A 19971-nucleotide genomic window follows, 5' to 3' on the forward strand; every position below is an offset into this window, starting at 1 on the left:
AAAAAACAAGCATTGCTCTCAGCTCTCATCTGTGATTATACTATCGCTTTCCCCGGCTTCGCGAGTTCTGCCGGCGGCGCAAAGGCAATCAAGGCCACTGAAAGGAAAGGGGACGGGGAGGAGAGAGCGTTTGTCTTGGCGGATAGAGCAGCGTAGTTTTCCGTGCAACGAGGTGAACGCTGGGGGGCGGCATTATACAAAGTAGCACTGTAAATGAAAAGTAATTTTGTGTGAAAGGCTTTGCGCACCTCTCACAAATATTCACGCATAAGCTGTCTTTCGCTGCACTGATCAGGGGCCTGATTTTTCAATGTACAATTCCTACTGGCACGTCGCTACCGACCTGACAATTGGTTGTTTTATTTTCCAGCTGATTTACTTGGGAGTTGTTCTTTACGGCCCCTCACTGGCTCTTGGGTCTGGTATGTACAGGACTTTATCGTACTTTTTGAAACGAAGTAGCAACAACGGGCGCAGCCGCGATTTTTCACACCATATATACCACCATAAGCGTATGCGGTCGGCGAAGCGGATGAACGAGACATACCGCGGAATATGAATATTGCTCTAAAGACGCGTCTAATAGTACAAGATTTTCAGAGCTGAAAATTGAATTTCAATGCGAAATAATTTCCTGTCTCATAACTGGCATGTACAGTACCTGTCGGCAGAGCGTGTTATCACACACTCATCAGAGCGTGTCAGCACGAACTGTCAATCATCCACTATACAGATAATTAATAGAATAGTTGATTAAACAGTTATCTATTTAACGTGACTGAAATTGTCACCAAAATGATTCATTAAATGAGTAAACATTTCATTGGTTGAAGTAATTCTTGTATAGAACTCAGTCATTTTAATTCCGATTAAAAGCTCGTCACACCAGGAAAATTTTAGTACCCATTCTTGGCCTGAGTGAACACGATAACCTTCAAATAGCGCGACACTGAACAGAAAAGCTAAGAAAATCACGCAGGCTATTGTGCATGGAGTCGGACAAAGTCTGCGGCGCGTCATAGCATTGTCGTCGCCGAAATTCATCAAGCATCTTAACTGAAATGACGTCATATTTTGTTGTGTTTCGTCTATGCTTATAGTGCTGCTCTCGCGAGCATTGAATTTGGAGTTGCAAATCGGCGCTGCATTTTGTATCTGGGCGTGTATCTACCATTGGGGGCAAAAGTAACAAACCTCTCATCCAAGTTCCGACCCATGCCGCTCCGCGTAGGGGCGCCACCTGACAAAACACTTCTGGTGCTGAGACCGCCGCAGTGAGCCCTTTACGACACCAGAAGTGCTTTGTCAGGTGGCGCCCCCACGCAGAGTGGCACGGGTCGTAAATTGGAGGAGAGCTCCGTCACTTTCGCCCCTATGATACCTGCACGCCCTTTGCCGTGCTAATTCAGTCCGTGTCATTCAAGCCTTGTACTAACGAGGCTTCTTCAAAACAGTGCCAACTTATCAGCAGCAACGTTGCTTCCGAACAAAAAGCACGTTGATCAAAGGACGTCTGTGAGCAGACCCAGGGTGCTGTGAACTAATTGCAAACCTTTGATATGCGAAGACTTTCAGTCCTTCGTGTTGCGTAGCATTCTGCGCGCAAAAGTGATGTAAAGCGTGTCCTCAAGCGCGGACAGGCAGGGTAGTAGTTGTACGGTCATATAACTCCGACAATGAGGTGCGACCTTCTTTTGAACGCACCGCTGTGCGCTTATCTGCTTAATCGCAGTCGCGGTCATGACATCGTCCACTGTGTGACAGCGCCCAGACAACTGACACGAACATCATCGGTGAGGATACTTCGCCAGGTCAAAGGCCGTGTTTTGTGTCAGCTTTCGTCGCTTGCGAAGAGCCGAACGCGTGCTAGAAGTGTGGGTCATGGAAATTCCGGAAAGGCGTTGGCGGTTTCCAAGGATTTCGTACTGCTGTAGGGCAAGTCCCTATAGCTGCGCGTGGCTCAGCCGGGTCGCCCAGGTGGCTCATAATCATCATCTGCCTGACAACTCCCAATGTTGGGCCAAAGGCATCTCCCATGTATCTCCAATTAACAATGTCATTTGCCAGCTGCGGTCACCGTATCCCCGCAAACTTTAATCTCATCCTCCAACCTAACTTTCTGCCGTCCCTGCTACGCTTACTTTCTCTTGGAATGCACTCCGTTACCCTTAAGGACCAGCGGTTGCCTTGCCTTCGCATCACATGCCCTGCCCAAGCCCATTTCTTCCTCTTGATTTCGAATGGAATGTAATTAACCCGCGTTTGTTCCCTCACCCACGCTGCCCGCTTCCGGTCTCTTAACGTTACACCTATAATTTTTCTTTCCGATGCCCGCTGCGTTGTCCTTAACTTAGGCTGAACCCTTTTCGTTACCTTCCACGTTTCTGCCTCGCAGGTGAGTAGCGGTAAGATAGAGCTATTGTATACTCATTCGGCCATACTGAGCCAACCCGGAGAGTGTACAGAGAAAAGAATAACATTTCTTTTTTTACTGTGCACTTCAGAAAACGCTGAAGAGCCTCAGGTGGTGGGAATTAATACAGAGCCCTCCACTGCGCCGGCCATCGTAGCCCATGCGTCTGTTCGGGACGTGAAACCCCACAATTTAAAATTTCACGCACAGTGCCTGACATATGCTGTGTCAACGGCGTCCGCTTGACAGTTACTGTACGTACAATAGATATTAATTTCGAAGACACGTAGAGGATACCTGTGAAGCATGCGAGCTTCAGCCGAGATCTTGCGCCAAATGTTGCTGCTTTCGTTGCGCTAGGCGATTCTCGCGGACTTTGACCAGTTTAGATCGCTGCGCTATTCCGGGAGCCATGACCGCTAAAATCCGCACGAGTTAGACTGCTGCTGGCATTGCGCGGGGTCTATTTGGAATAAGGAATAAGCTGGAAACAAACGAATAGTAAATGTTCAGTGAAGCAGTAACCATCGACCGAACGCTGGCTCTTACCGTTCGATATCATGTGAAAATATTTCATGACAGGAAATATGGCACCTGCTGTAACTGCATATACCTATAACGTAAATATGCTTCGTAAAAGCCTGAAACACGTATTTTTCTAAAAAAAACTGCATATTTTGGCGCAAGCCAGCAGTCGTTAGCACCGGACATAAGGAATACTAAAACGAAGACGTAGACCACACCCTGTTAATTGAACGGCACTAGTTCCGAAGCAAATGTCTTCTGAAGCAAGAGCGGGGGAGAGATAATCTGCGCAGTTTCCTGTGCCCATTACGGCGGCACAGGGCCCATGGTAAATATAACCCACCATGGTAGTGCTGGATCAGCCGAAAGAAAAACTGCATTGTTGTATAATGCTTCAGGGACAGCAGCTATCTCATGCCAGTTTTGTGGGCGGAGGAAAGGTAGAGCTTGGGTAGAAACAAGGCGGCTTAGGTGGAAGAGCATAGCTGTAGGGTGAGCGGCAGGTTAAAAAAATTTTAAGGCGAAGCCTTACTTGGCACATTGAGCGAAAACCACTGTGTGTGCGCGTGCGTGTGTGCGTGCGTGTGCGTGTGTGTGTGCGTGCGTGCGTGTGTGTGTGTAGGTGTGTGCGCGCGTGTGTGTGTGCGTGTGCGTGTGCGTGTGTGTGTGTGCGTGCGTGCGTGCGTGTGTGTGTGTAGGTGTGTGCGCGCGTGTGTGTGTGCGTGTGCGTGCGTGTGTGTGTGTGCGTGCGTGCGTGTGTGCGCGCACGTGTGGGGAGGGGTGTGTGGTGCGCATTAATACTTGATGGTGCCCATAAAAGATTGCGTCCCCATGCAACCTAGCAGGTGACGGATCAAGTTATCGATAGTTCGCACGGTGTTGCTCGGGAAGAGTAACATGGATTGCACAAATTCCACCGGTGACACCACCTGCCATTTCATTCCAGGGCAGTGTGGCACATCTGTGAATGCTAAGTAGAGAAAGACAAATTATGCATAGATGAGCATTAACCTATTAGCTATCGTGTCATAACCTTAAGGCGGAGCCTAGGCAGCAGTACGGCGGCGACTGCCTTCATGAAATCAGCACGCAGGTCATAAGGGATACGGCGACGTCGCGGCGGCGGCGGCGGCCACGGAGACCCACGCAGAGGTAAAATTGCCAGCTGCGTGGCATCGGGTTGCATCACGCCGCAGCGCGTGGTGACTGCGTTACCAATGCGGGCGGGCGGGCCCACGCCTTCCCACGCGTAATCAGTCTTTAGTGTCTCTGCCGACTTTTTTTTTACATTTTACAGTGACCGGCCTGCCTGTGTGGGCATCCATCTTGCTGAACGGCTTTGTCTCCACCTTCTACACGGCGATAGTAAGTGATATCAGGCTTCCTGTGAGCATCCCAAGGAGCATTTGCTATGCCAACAGAATAAATGATCCGCATCTCTTTTTGATCCAAGATAATCTGGCTTCAAGCTGCACAAATAATCTGTCCAGCATATACCCCATCATCATCGTCATCACCATCATCAGCTTACTACACCCACTGCAGGGCAAATGCCTTTCCCATGTCTCTCCAACTAACCCTGTCCTTTGACAGCTGCGCCCGCCCTATGCCTGCGAACTTAACATCATCAGCCCACCTAACCTTCTGCCGCCCCCTGCTACGCTTGCCTTCTCTTGGAATCCACTCCGTTACCATTAAAGACGAGCGGCTATCTTGCCTTCGCATCATTACTTGTTCCTGCCCAAGTCCATTTCCTCCTGTTGATTTAGACTGGGATGCCATTAACCCACGTGTGTTCCCTCACCCGCTCTGCACGCTTCTGGTCTCTTAACGTTACACCTATCATTTTTCTTTCCGCATACACTATGACTGCAAACTGAAAGGTGTGGAGCTCATGCTCCGTTTTTTGTGCTGAGTAGGCAACCGTGTAGAATTCTTGAGGCGCTTCTAAGTGACTGCTTCTGAAATCATTTACATAAATGTGATGGCTAAGTATCGTTTCATTAACCATGTATATGAGCAGCATCACATGACTGCTGCTCTGCCTGTTTACGTGTTTGGTTCTCTTTACATATAATGTCCCGAAACCAAGGGTTTGAAGAAATTGGTACATACTGCACAAGTGGAGCGGGAATAGTAGTTATAGGAGCCGCTTATACAAGAGGACGTTTACTGCATAGTCAGTCTATTAATAGGTGAAGTATATTTAAACGTGTTTTAAACTGTCGGAGAAAATCAAAAACCCCCAATCATATAACTGTAGAGCAATAGAAAACTCAACTGATGGCACTACTTCTAAAATTATGCAAATATTAGTGTGTTTCTAACAATTAATACTATCAGAAAAACAAAATGCTGCTCCTTGCATTTTCATAGAAATAACAGACAGTGCAGAAAATAACCACCTACTGCCAAAGAATAGGAAGCATCCTGCCGCATTAAAATGCTTCAGAAACCCCAAACTGGTTGTCGTTTAAACGGTCCCGTTAACAATCACAAGGTAAAATGCTCCGGCCTTAAAAATTCTACTCGAACGCTTTAAATGAGTGGCGGAAGGGCGAGTAAATGCCTGTTATTGGAATTGGTAATTGTTACCAGTTCCCCCATTACTTTGAGCTAGATGTTCCAAGCTCTCGCTGGTGGCGCAAAAATTTTCCAGTGTGCACGGTTTAGTCAACCAAAGGAAAACACCACAATAAGCTACCACTACAGAAATTAGGTTATTCGCACTTTCTCTGGATACTCTTAAAGTTTCTAAAATTACACATTCCGCTTATGTCACGCCGTATTACAAGGGACACAGACGAGCGCTGACTGTGAGCTGAACGTTATGTTTACTTTCAAGAAGGAAACGCGGAGAAACAAGGAAAATGATAAAAAAGGAGGGTTCACAAAGGACTAAAATTCGGGGACACTTAAGCTCAGCCTTAACGGTATGAAAGGGCAGCATTGATGGGTTCCTTCAGTGGCCTGCGGTCCTCTTTGCATATCACTTCGCAGACGGATACTGTCAGGCAAGGAGCACACCTCCCTTTTCACCAAGTCGAACATACGTGCCTCGGTGAGCTAGAGGTAGCTTGTCTGACTTGCGATCCAAGGGTCACGGATTCGATTCTCATTTAATTACATCAATATCATCTTCTCACATTCAACTTGTTTCATATTCTTACATGTCATAATGACGTTTCAGTTATGCTCTAATCCTGAAATCACTATTTGCGTAATGTTTTAATCAGTTTTCAACTCTGCAGCGGCACGTGTGACTTCCCGACCCTGTCGACCAATCATTATTTTCTCGACGCGCCACCGCCAACTCCAACCTCGGGTTCTCCCCTGGGATCCTTGACGCTACCGCGTTCAAACAAAGCAAGCAAATCAATGAAGTGAAGGACAGGCAATAAAAATTCAAGGAAAGCTCAAATAATAATAATAATAATAATAATAATAATAATAATAATAATAATAATAATAATAATAATAATAATAATAATAATAATAATAATAATAATAAAAATAATAATAATATTAATAATAATAATAATAATAATAATAATAATAATAATAATTGGTTTTGGGGGAAAATGGTGCAGTATCTTTCTCACATATCGGCGGACACCTGAACCGCTCCGTAAGGGAAGGGATAAAGGAGGGAGTGAAAGAAGAAAGGAAGAAAGAGGTGCCGTAGTGGAGGGCTCCGGAATAATTTCGACCACCTGGGGATCTTTAACGTGCACTGACATCGCACAGCACACCGGCGCCTTAGGGTTTTGTCTCCATAAAAACGCAGCCGCCGCGGTCGGGTTCTAACCCGGGAACACCGAATCAGTAGCCGAGCGCCCTAATCACTGAGCCAAATGTACAAAAACCGGAATAGAACCAAGTGGCGGGCGAATCATTTCCGAAATATTTCGTCAGGGTGTCCCATTTCGGCGACATACTCGCGACTGGCTTTGTAGCTGCGTTCACATTAAATCAACACGAGCGGATCGAGTTCGGCGTCGGGATGAGCAAGGCGTCACACTGACTTGACGACGGCGTGCTTACATTAACTGGACATTGGCCGTCAAGAACGGCGCGACTGCAGCGATGTCCAGCGTCGAGCAGAGCAGTGCAAGGAAGGACGTGCCAGTCAACCTTACCCTTGCAGGCTCATCTTTGCAGCCTGACTTCTCATGAGTAGGTGTAAGCATTAAATGATTTTCAGAAATAGCGTAGCACACTCTAGGATGGCTCCTTCCAAAGGCGTTGGCGTTCAGAGCGGCATGCGCTCTTCCTCTGGCTTCACACGTGGAGAGGCAGTAGCCATGTCCAACATTCTCGGACAAAAATTTTCCAAATTCAAAAATTGTAAGATACGTAATTGTCCATTCTTATGACATGTACCAAAATCTTTTCTTTTAAAGTGTTTCCATAGGTAGCATCGAACTGCTAAGATTGTCATAGAAAACAAATGGGGAACGCTTTTGACTACGACAAGAAGGTAATTGCAAAAAAAATTCAAGAATGCCGTTGGGTGATGTGCGGCTATATCGATTGTTATTGTGAAATCTTGCATTGCATGAAAAAATTGCATTCATAAACTGTTTCCCACCCAAACATTTCTTGTCTTCAATTGTTGGTTATGCATATAACTGAAGGAAAAATTCTAACTCGCTGGCTCCAGACCAGCACCACTTGGGCTCTATAAATTTAGATCTCACTAAATGAACCACCGCGGCGGCACAGTGGTTATGGTGCTCGGCTACTGACCCGAAAGACGCGGGTTTGATCCCGGCCGCGGCGGTCGAATTTCAATGGAGGCGAAATTTCAGAGGCCCGCGTACTGTGCGATGTCAGCGCACGCTAAAGAAACCCAGGTGGTCGAAATTTCCGGAGCCCTCCACTACCACGTCCCTCATAGCCTGAGTCGCTTTGAGACGTTAAACCCCTATAAACCATAAGCCTACGTTCCACTAAACGGAGCACCTATTTTCTAGGCTACTAGCTCTGGCTACGTGAGACAACTCGTGCATGTGTCCGTTAATGCATGCATGGAAAATACGTGAGCTTAAATTCTGCCAGAAAAATCCGCAGGAACACCTGCAGCATGCTTGTGCGCGTCTGAGCCGTGTGCGTACGCTCTGGTTAAGTTAGCGCACTTCATTCTGCAGGGCGGCATCAAGGCGGTGGTGTGGACGGACGTGGTCCAAATGGTCCTCATTTTTGCGAGCTACATTATGGTCATCAGCTCCGTAAGTGGCCGTTTCTCTTCTGCGACTACACTGCTCACCAGTGAGAATGCTAATGTCAGTTCCAGTAGCAATTTAAGCTAGTTGGCTGGTCACTCCTCGTGAAATCATCCGCGAGGGCAAATAACCGTTGGCATCAGCTTATGTGTTGTAGCGAGATTTCCCCGCGCACGAAACACCCATCGTAACAACCCTGGAAGCGTTTGCCCTGTCGCACAAACACCACATTGCCAAAACCTCCGCGTCCCATGCCCGTTTTCAATGTCTTGTTAACAATGTTACGCGGGGACAGATTGTGCAGTTTCTGCGAGATAGGATTTTATTATCCCAACGTGGTGCAGTTAGCTTAAAGCAACCGAAAACTGGCCGCCGCTTCAAATACCGAAATTGCCGCCTTAATCCTTCAATTTACGAACCTGGATGATACGAAGATTTAATATACAAGAATGGAACCAGGATCAGAACCATGCTGGCCACCTTAACAACAGAATGAAGTAATGACACTATGTCGGTGCAGCCCGTTTAAACAACTGCTCCAAAGACAGCGTGCAAAAGATAGTTTGTTTCCATTTGCAGGAAGAAAACTGCATGATTGATAGGAACGCACAAATATACCTATTCACGTGGATTCTCTCAAGAAAAACCTAGCTGCATTATTTGCGTAACTACTGCATCTCTCAAATGTTTTCCAAGCGCGCAAATGGGGGAAATGTATTCTAATAAAGAAAATACGACCGGGGACTTTCAAGAAAGACTACAGTGGTTCCCTAAGCTAGAACTAATTCTTCTAGAAAATTTCACGTTTCAGCGCAATAAAATCATACTAGATATCACAAACTTGCTCACTGGCGTAAATGAGGATGTGCGCTATGAACAGGCAACCGTGAACAGTCCCATACTCCGTAGCCGCAGCATGTGGTGTAGCGAGCCAAATCCACAGGTTTATCGTTTAAGGGCATTCCAAATTCGGAGATTTTGAAAATGTGACGAAAGCAGCGGGGAATTTCATGCGAAGTTTGGCACAAAGCTTTTGACCTCTGGAGTTTTCGTGCACCATCGAGCTGATGAGTCCCACGTAGTGGGAAGGAATTTTTGCCACGGCGGCCGCATTCCTTGGAGGCAGGAGGCGAAAATACACATTAAAGAACCATACCCTAGTGAACTTTCCATATGACGAGTTCTATAATTTTGTGCGTCTCCATAAGAAATTTTATGGAGTAAGTATGGAGCATATGGAGTCGGTATGGACAATACAGAAGCACGTAAGAATCTTACCGACTGCAATGACGTCATGTGCATTGTATAATGATCTTATCAAAGTTATTTCGGATACTCATACACTCCGTGCAGACAAGATGTAGATTTACATATGATTTTACATATCTTATGTACTTTTTATTTTCATAATTCCATACGAGGGACTCACATAGAAATTTTCATTAGGGCAGGTGGGCAAAAGTTAAGCATTGCCCTTAAGTCAGCTTAAGATCGGTAATGCGAAAGCCTGTCCCTACCCTCTCTTTGTCCCTCCATTTTTCATTTTTATTTTCACCTTTTTGTTTTTGTTTTATTTATTTACTTTTATTTTTATTATCTTATATTTATTTCTCTTTTTTCAATTTTTATTTTTACTCTTTGTTTTCACATTGCTTATGAAATGTTCCTTGTAATGAACTTTTATATTCTTGTTTTATTTACCATACAACTTACGATTAACAGTTCGTGACGGCAACTTCCGTGCACAAACTTCCGTTTACAACTTCCGTCCATGCCACTCATGCCACCCATGCCACTCATGAGCCAAGAAAGGCTTACGCCTTAAAATTGACACGGGACCCTGGATAATGGCGACCGTCGTATTATATGTGCAGCTACAGGACATTACCCCCGTGTTTTGTTTTCATGACGTCGTGGGCGGCACGCTATAGCGCGTGAAGCATAGCAGCTGGGGTTTGAAATAAACAACGGAATGCATTGTTACATGATCCCCAAAAGCTTTTTGTATGAACCAACTATTCTTCTAATCAAAACATTAGTAGCTGTCAGGGTCCACAGCACTTCTTGTTTGCCACCAGCAACTATTTTTCTATCAGCCTAGTTGCTGCATGCTGTGCTTACTCATAAAACAGAGCTAATCAAACAGCTGTCCCTTAGTTGGCCATCTAGCACTTTTGTCAAACTCACATAAAATGGTCTCAATTGATAGGCTCTCAGCGGTTAAATAGCCTTCGTAAAATGTATAAGAGGAAGGAGCAGAAGACCGCTATCACAGCGATAGCCAATCGGTGAGCGCGTAAGCGGCTGATAATTTTGGGTTGTTGTGAGGTAACTGATGCAATCTCGTATTACAGGGTGTGTACCACCTAGGCGGCTTCGACAACGTGTGGACGATTGCTGCCAATGGAGGCCGGCTCATAACCACCAAGTAAGACATGACTTTGATGCGCAAATTTCACTATTTTCTTTCGGAAAAGTAGCAATAAAATATTGTGTCAAAAATTTGCAATCAGACCTACGATAATAAAACTGCAGAACGCGCCGGAGCAATTGTCCAAAAAATTAAAAATTGTATACTTTTAATTTTACTTATAAACAAAGGGCTTAAGTTACACAACCCGGAGTGGGGTCCCGGTAAATGCTCTCGCTGTTACAATTGCTGCCACTTTTCTGCCCTCAATAAGAAGCTCAGTTTTCAGGATTTGTTGGGACTTAGAAAACACGAAACTACAGGGCGAAATCGTTGTGTGCATACTAAGGGATAAAAGAGAAATGCTTTCTGCAAAATGCAAGAAGACCAGGCAGTCTGAAAGAACGGGATAGACTGAGGCAGAGCATTAGGAAAGGCGAATCTTAACCAGCTAGTCACCGGTTTTGCTTCCTGCCGTGAACACGCATTGGCAAAGGGAGAATCGGACGATATAATGAAAGTGTGGCTACGAGAGAGAGCCCCGAGAAAGATAAAGTGTCCAGTAAAAAGTGTGAATGCATGTTGCGTCATATAGGTACTTAGAACACGCCCGTAGAAGCCTTGTAAACAAGTAGGCACCACGAATAAACTTTCCTGTGCAAACGGGCAAAGTGAAAGTGTAGGTTGCATGAGAAAGTGCCGGCTGCGCTGCTGAATTCAAGGATGTGTGCGTTTGGCTACGAAGACACGCGCCTTCTCTTCACATCTTTTTGTTTACATCTTCTCCGCTGAGAAAAACCACTGCGGCCAGTTGTGATTGTGTTCCCTTGCATTCACACTTTTACGCAGGTCTCGGATGAATTTCCATAAAGAACAATGTACTGACTTCTATTTATCTTGACTCCTGTTGAAAATATTTCAAAATCTTTGATCAATCCTGTGCTGCTTGAAGCTGTAATTGCACACAATGTTATTAGGTACAGTATTTGAGTTTCAAATACTCTCACTACACTTTTCGTAATAAAGTGAAAAGCAAAACGATTGCACCGCATCTGCTCATGCATAAGGACGAATATCTATAGATATCGCACTGAGTTCGGCTTAAATTTTCTTCGCGTACAATGTTAGCAAAAATTGAAAGTAACATTATGATCATCTCACTTTCACAGCCTTAGCAATCTCGATGCCTTAACTGGGTTAACATGCTTTAACACACACACACACACACACACACACACACACACACACACACACACACACACACACACACACACACACACACACACACACACACACACACACACACACACACACACACACACACACACACACACACACACACACACACACACACACACACACACACACACACACACTCACGCGCACGCACGCTCACACACACACACACACACACACACACACACACACACACACACACACACACACACACACACACACACACACACACACACACACACACACACACACACACACACACACACACACACACACACACAGATAGAGGTTTTATTCCAAAAACTGAAAAACGCCTGAGCTTGACGAACGAGGCCCATGAATAGATGGCAGTAGTGCAGGGCAGAAAACTGTTGGTGGGCGTTCACCCATAATGTACAAAAAGAAAACTTACATAAAACCACTTCAAACTTTTCACTACATACATGAGATATACAACATAAAAAGATTTCCCTTTAGCCAAGAAAATAGCCGAGAAACTTAAGTGTGCAATTCAACACAAACTCTCAGAATAAAATAAATTTCAAAACACAGAAACTGTGCCACTCATCATGGATTGCTATAATATGAGTGCAACTGCCTAAGCCTGAAGCCATCAGTGATATATTTATTGAGTGCTGCAGGAATATTATAGGTGAGGCACTGATATGTATAGAAAGTACGAAAAGACGGGATCATCCATTTAATCTGTATTTATTGGGTTAATATTAGCATGTGGAATGCGCCGTTTTAAGGACGCAAATGATGCATATGATTGTTTGCAGGCAGACCTGGGTTCAGTACCTGGGATGCAACGGACGATCTTCTTCTGAATAACTACAAGTTTAAGTTTCGCACGAAACTCAATACGTTGCCTGCTTCAACCCTGTATCGCATGAAACTTGCTTTCTAACAGGAAGTTTAGCAGAGGGTTCTGTTGTAAGCAGCGGCGCTAGTCAACACTTTTGTTTAATTCATTACTCATAAAAATAACACGTTCAAAAGAAGAAGGCAGGGCACACATCGCCGCAGCTTAATCTCTAGAGCATCGCTCGCGAAAAGCGTACTACTTCATTGGTCCGGTGTCCATGGATGAAGTCCTGCGTTTTATTCAGCATTGTTTTTCATCTCATCTACTTTTATATATTTAAAATACTGTTAGTCCCACTAGGACTGTTACAGGAGTAGACTTATAAGCAAGATACGAATTAACAGACAGTGACACAGAGGCCAGCAATCAGGTTTAAAGACGCAAGGTATTAAAGCATTCATAAGCGGTCACATCGAGTGCGGCATATTTGACGGAAGATAGTCGGCAACTCTGGTATTCAAAGCATGCTTTCAAACATTCTAAAGAAGCAAGGAATAATGCCTCTTTCCGACCAAAATACCTGGCTTTCAACATATCCATCACCTGATTTCGGTGATAGCTATTAGCCCATGTGATTCCTTCTGCGTATGCTGCTGCTTTCGCATAAATTTTGCCCGGCGAAGAAAGAAACTTATACAGCTAAACTCACCGGCTTGGCGCATTATTCAGCGAAAGATATTATAGCTTTTGTTCAGTAGTTTAGCTCCACATTCGGCAGTTAAATCTACATCAGCCATTGAATTGAATTTCATTGCCACCTGCAGGCAATCGGCTATTTAAATGGATCTAATGAAATAAATAAAATCAATTATTCTAATTTGCTTAATTTCATTCTTTAAGACAAATTGTATTATTTCACTATGTAATTACGATCTCATAGCAGATGCTGTAGAATCATCGGTAAAATGCAGAGCTCTATGGCTAATCCAGCTATAATAGCTTTGGCTGTAAATATATCATGTAAAGCTATCGAGTATCAAGCAAGGTGAAAGTTCTTCCTTATCTGGCCTGGTTTATCTCCGTCCAGCTCGAAGCACTGTCTTAAGCATCAAGAGTTTGAGGAGATTAATAGATATAGAGACGACATAGCTATCTGTAAAACGGGAAAGTGCTGCATCAACTTTCCCAACACCATCAGCGGACAGTCTGTATTCCAGCCACCAGTTCTAAGCTGCACGCAGCACCTTCTCGCAGCTCGTGCGTAGGTAGCTAGGTCCACGTGCCTAGAGATAACGCAGCTGTGTCAGACCTCAAACAGTGGCTGCAAGAACGGTGTGCTCGCAGTGTTCTGTTCAACAGGTGGAAGTTATTTTGTCGGAATATGTGGCCAGGGAGATATACACAAGCAAGAAAGTAAAGGCCAGGGTTTAATCAGGCCTGACTTTTATTTTACTGCCGTGCACTTTTGGAAAAGGATAGAAAGAATTAACACAAATAAACTAGAAAAGTCAAGCGCAGCATGTCTGTGGGCGTTCAAAAGAAACAAAAAAATTTCCGCACCTCGATAGGGCAAAAATCGCCAGCACGAGTGGCAAGCTTGAACCATCTGTTTTCGCCAACTGTGATTTCAGGCATACAAAAGCGGTCAACAGCTAAGCATGGCAGCCTTCTCAGGGCGATGCTGTTGGCTCATTTCCAGCTTCCCTCAATGTCCACATTTGTTTCTTTTCGTACATAGATCAAAAGGCTCTCTGTGATAGCGCTGGAAGCCACTGACGCGAAAGGCTTGGCAACCTCCAAGACAACGGTGCAGCCACCCAGCTTACGGATTGCTGTGCTTTCCTAGCGTTAGACAAGTCACTCCGCGACGCAGTGCGTTGCACTCTTTGCCCTTGCTGTGTGTTCTGCGAGCTACATTTTCGTTATTCAACATTTCAGAGGCTTGACGTTGCTAACTGAGGTGATTGTAGACCTTGCCCACGCTGAAGCTCTAATGGTTTGCGACGTTTTATTGTGTTTTAAAACTGGTAAAAGCGCCAAGAGCTGTAAAAAGAGAATGTGGAGTTCATTCTTGAGCAAAGCTGCCCATGCTTCCTTTGAACAGTAGTCGAGCCCGTATATTTCGAAGTAAGATGCCTCAGACTGATGTCACTGTGGGGCACTACAACATTTCTCCGAAACGACCCGAAGAAAAAATAGAGTAGATTTATACGCCCGTGTCAAAACCGTGACGTCAATCTCAGCGGTATAATGCCAAAGCCATTTAGTTGATGATGATGCTGAAATAGTCCTTGCAACCGTACACAAAATATGAGCTTATTTCATTCGACTGCTCTGAACATATTCGTGTGTTGCATATCACTCGTTATCCTTGCTTTGAACATTGTTTTGTGCACTTTTCTATGTTATGATTCTCTCGCGCGTGGAAACTTCTAAGTGCTTGTTCGTGCCCCAACTTCTTGATCGGTGTATAGAAGCCAGCACTGAGGCTTTAAAAGCAAGAACAACAAATCAACTTGGCACGGTGCACTCACGCGACGAAAGGAACTGTCTGGTAACAGCATGCGTATGCGCCCTCTTAGAAACACAATGACGAGGAACAAACCAGACTAAATGGAGGGCAGTTTTTAATCTTTTTGCCTGATGCACTTCGAGGTTATCTCCCTCTGTGTGCCTTTGCAGCTACAGCACAAGCCTCTACCCTACGTACACTACGTGTAATGTGCTGTTGGCCTGGACCGTTATCTGGATGACAACTTACTGCGCAACCCAGACGCAGGTGCAGCGCTACTGCAGCATGAAGTCGCTCAGGCACGCGCGCTGGTAGGTCGTTCACCTTCACTTCTCCCTAAATTATGGCGCAGCGGCAGAGTTGTTGACCCTATTGGCGTCCTTATATTCTCTAAAACTCACAAAGCGAAATAAAACAAGTAAGGACAACAAACAGAGGCGGAGTAGACTAAAACCACGCAGTTTGAATTGTATCTTGAAACTCAGGTTGTAGAGCCAAATTAATCAGTGCTTTCGTGATGTTTGATGCCCTTCACAAAAAGACAACTTGGCCGCACACTGTCGTGTGCCGAGGCTAGCGTATTTGTCCTGGCCGAAGTTGGGTCCAGGACCCATATCACCCAACATTTTCGTCCCAGAGAACCCGAGCAGATCTTCAGAGGAAAACTGGCACCTATTCTAAATTCTGTAAAATAGGTGTTGCCGGTAATCGAACGCCAGACCTTCCGCAAACGAGGCGGATGCTCAAACTTCTAGGTCATTATGCGGTGAATGGTCTTCGTAGTTTTAGTTTCTGGTTAATGTGCTTCGAGAGTTCTTATTACAGACAAAATACGAACATGCGTACAATAATTTCCGCAGCAGAAGCAAGGCAACCTCATGTTGATCATGATCATCACCAACCTGACTATACCCACTGCAGGGCAAAGGCCTCTCCGATGCCTCTCCAATTAACCCTGTCCTTTGCCAGCTGCACCCACCCTATGCCTGCAAACTTCCTAAACTCATCCGCCCACCTAACCTTCTGCTGCCCCCTGCTACGCTTGTCTTCTCTTGGAATAAAGTTCGTTACCCTTAAGGACCAGCGGTTAACCTACCTTCGCATTACATGCCCTGCTCAAGCCCATTTCTTCCTTTTGATCTCGACTGGGATGTCATTAACACGAGTTTGTTCCCTCAACCACTCTACCCGCTTGCGGTCTCTTAACGTTACACCTATCATTTTCCTCTCCATGGCTCGCTGTGTGGTCCTTAACTTAAGCTGAACCACTTTCGTTAGCCTCCACGTTTCTGCCGCGTAGGTGAGTACCGGTAAGATACAACGTTTGTATACTTTTCTCTGGAGAGATATTGTAACCTGCTATTGATTATCAGAGAACCTGCCATATGCGCTCCACCCCATTCTTATCCTTCTAGTTATTTCCTTTTCATGATCCGGATCAGCTGTCAATTCCTCCCCTAAGTAGTGTTCCTGTATATGCTCCCTGCGTGAACATATACAGAAACACTAGCCCTAAGTAGAACCATTCCTTTACCACTTCCAGCACCTCGCTGCCAATTGTGAACTGCTGTTCCCTTGCTAGACTGCTCAACATTACTTTGGTTTTCTGCATGTTAATTTTTAGACCCAGCGTTCTGCTCTGTCTGTGTAACTCATTGATCATGATTTGCAGTTCATCTCTAGAGTGACTCAGCAAGGCAATGTCATCAGCGAATCGCAGAATGTTTAGGTATTCTCCTTTAACTCTTATCCCCAACTGTTCCCTATTGAGGCCTCGGAATACCTCCTGTAAACAGGCGGTGAATAGCATTGGCGAGATTGTATCTCCTTGCCTGACGCCCTTCCTTATTGGAATTTTATTGATTATTTTATGGAGGACTATGGTAGCTGTGCAGTCACCATATATATCTTCCAGTATTTTCACATAAGGCTCGTCTACACCCTGATTCCGCAATGCATGTATGACAGCTGAGGTTTCCCCTTAGTCAAATGCTTTCTCGCAGTCAATAAAGGCTATGTATAGTGATTGGTTATATTCTGCACATTTTTCTATCACCTGATTGATAGTGTGAATATGATTTATCGTATAATATCCTTTACGAAAGCCTGCCTGATCATTTGCTTGAATAATGTCTATGGCTGCCCTGACTCTATTAGCGATTATCTTAGTAAGTTTCTTGTAGGCAACGGACAGTAAGATGATCAGTCTGTAATTTTTCAAGTGCTTGGCGTATCCTTTCTTAAGAGTTAAGATTATATTTGCGTTCTTCCAAGCCTCTGATACTGTCGACGTCACAAGGCATTGCGTATACAGGGTGACTAGTTTTTCTAGTACGATCTCCCCTCCGTCCTTCAACAGATCGGCTGTTACCTCGTCCTCACCAGCTGCTTTTCCCCTTTGCATTGCTCCTAAGGCTTTCCTTACTTCCTCTTTTGTTACAGGCGGGATGACACATTGCTGTGCGCTACTGTCTCTATCTTTACGTTCTGATTACAATGGCTACTGTATAGAATTGTGTAGAACTCTTCGGCTACTTTAACTACCTTGTCGATATTCGTAATGACATTGCCCTCCTTGTCTCTTAATGCATGCATCTGGTTTATAGCTATGCCTAGTCTCCTCTTCACAGCTTTTAGGCTACCTCCGTTCTTTAGAGCATGCTCGATTCTCTCCACATTTAACTTCCTCATGTCGGCTACCTCGCGCTAATTTATTAACTTCGATAGCTCTGCTAGTTTTATTGTCTGTAAGGTTAGACGCCGTCATGCTTTGGCGTTTGTTCATCACATCTTTCGCCTGCTCAGATAACTTGCCTGTATCTTGTCGAACAGTCCTAATGCCTACTTCTACTGCGCACTTTGTACGTAATGATAGCTGTCAGATTGTCGTTCATTGTATGAACATTAAGATCGTTTTCTTCAGTTAAAACTGAATATCTGTTCTGCAGCGATATCCTGAATTCCTCTATTTTCCCTCTTACCGCTAGCTTGTTAATGGACTTCCTCTTCACTAGCTTCTTCCGCTCCCTCTTCAAGTGTAAGCTAATTCGTGGCTCGCGTTATCCACTATAAAAAAGTCAAGCACATCTGGACAATTGCAACCGATGCCTACGGTTAGCTCTTCTCATGCGCCGTTACGCTTGGGGGTTTTCCTATTCTTCCCATCATCACTTCTTTATAGCCTTCAGTTATAGTTTGTCAGCACAGAGAGCACTCAGAAGTTCCAAATCTGCAAAGGCAGGGTGAATTAGGAGGGGTTTTTTCCTCGGCAAAGGCGAACTTTGGTGACGGCCGGAATTCATATTCGCATTTTCGACTGAAAATGCACAATCTGATTTCGCTTTTGTTCACTTTCTTCCCCCGAAAAATTTTGTTTGCCTCATGCGGTCAGCAATTCAGACAGCGTATTTTTTTTACTCTTACAGTGATCAAATGTAAATTTCTCATATGCAGTCCGCAAAAAACGTTTACAGGATGTCAATCCGTGCGAAAAGAGTTACGCTGCCGTCAGACAAGCGAAAGCCCTGAAATTTTCGCAGCCATGAGGGAACCTGCATGCTTCATCCGCTGGTATCCCTATACCAGGGGACTGGGCCTGGGAAAAGTGCTACAGTAGATTTGTTTCTCAGCACGTACTTACCTTTTGTTGCCAACTGCGCCAGTCAAGAACGTTTATGATAGCTGAATACGGGCTTTTCAGTAGAAGTAAGGCCGGGTAATTCAATGGAAAACAAAGCCATAACTACTTTCATAACTGCTTCTATAGCTATACTTCTTATCTTTCGTATTCAAATCAGCACATTGGCATGATTGCTGTTGTTGAAGAAAAAAACGCATACATGCTCCAGGGCTGTGCTGCTGAACATACCCGGTGTCACTTGCATCACGCTGCTGTCTGTCATCTCTGGAGTGACACTCTATGCTGTGTACGGAAACTGCGACCCCAGACTCACAGGAGACATCGACAAGGCGGACCAGGTGAGGGGCAGCCTCTCTTTTAGTAAAACATTAAATGAATTTTGGAGTTCATGCATCATTTGTGGCTCTGACAGCATACCCTATGGCCACCGGCACAGCCTGTTTGCCCTCACTGAAGGTGAATGACATTGGCTAAGGAATAAATAATTACAAGACTAGTTAACTGCCTTAAACTCTGGTGGATGTATCTACGGGCTTTGTCCGATGAATAAGCCTGATACTCGAGAACATAGAACACCACCTCTAGATTATTGCCGCTTCAATCTCAGGTTCAAGGAAGGAAGTTTTCAAAGTTTTCAACTTCTCGCGAGCATAAAACGGCAATTAAATGCACAGGCGATATGATTCGAGAGATCTGCGTTAGCAGTTGTGAATGTAGCATTTTACGTTTACAATAATCGCTTCCCTGTGCTTCTTTTAGATCAATTTCACCTTGGTTTTCTTGTCCCAGTGGTGGGTGGAGATTCGGAGGGTGTAGACGCATGTTTACTTATGAGTGCCCGGGAGTTCACAGGCCGAAGAGGGCTCAGGAAGAGACGCCTCCTGGGCACCGAGCGTACCCGGAGGGTGCCCAATTCGCTCCGAACCACTAAAGGCTTTGCGGTCGGAGGCCTCGCACAGACATAGCTGATTTCGCCGCAAAATGGCTACATGGCTTATGCACTTAAAAAGGAAACAGTTCACTGTCACTGGAGCCTAAAATGTTGGAAGGAAAACTTTGCACAGGGCCATGCAGGGACGTTTTTCTGAGCTAATGACAGTGCACCGAAGTTGCAAGCGCCCCCACCCCCAGTAAACACCTGTGTTACGCAAAACCATTACTCCATTTCCACAATCTGAGCTACAACATAAGTTTGGTAAGAA

The 19971-nt window shown here is 45.0% G+C and overlaps 1 protein-coding gene across 1 annotated transcript in view; it reads left to right on the forward strand.

Moving 5' to 3' along the window:
- Positions 1–19971, forward strand: part of LOC144099266 (sodium-coupled monocarboxylate transporter 1-like) — a 55382-nt gene that overhangs the window by 7141 nt on the left and 28270 nt on the right. Inside the window, exons 4-9 of the mRNA XM_077632452.1 lie at positions 371–422; positions 4236–4303; positions 8089–8169; positions 10518–10591; positions 15300–15440; positions 18978–19107. Coding sequence (XP_077488578.1) covers positions 371–422; positions 4236–4303; positions 8089–8169; positions 10518–10591; positions 15300–15440; positions 18978–19107 — 546 coding nt within the window. The remainder of the gene's footprint in view (positions 1–370; positions 423–4235; positions 4304–8088; positions 8170–10517; positions 10592–15299; positions 15441–18977; positions 19108–19971) is intronic.

This window comes from Amblyomma americanum, chromosome 7 (genome assembly GCF_052857255.1).
Source record: "Amblyomma americanum isolate KBUSLIRL-KWMA chromosome 7, ASM5285725v1, whole genome shotgun sequence".
Classification (NCBI taxonomy): domain Eukaryota; kingdom Metazoa; phylum Arthropoda; class Arachnida; order Ixodida; family Ixodidae; genus Amblyomma; species Amblyomma americanum.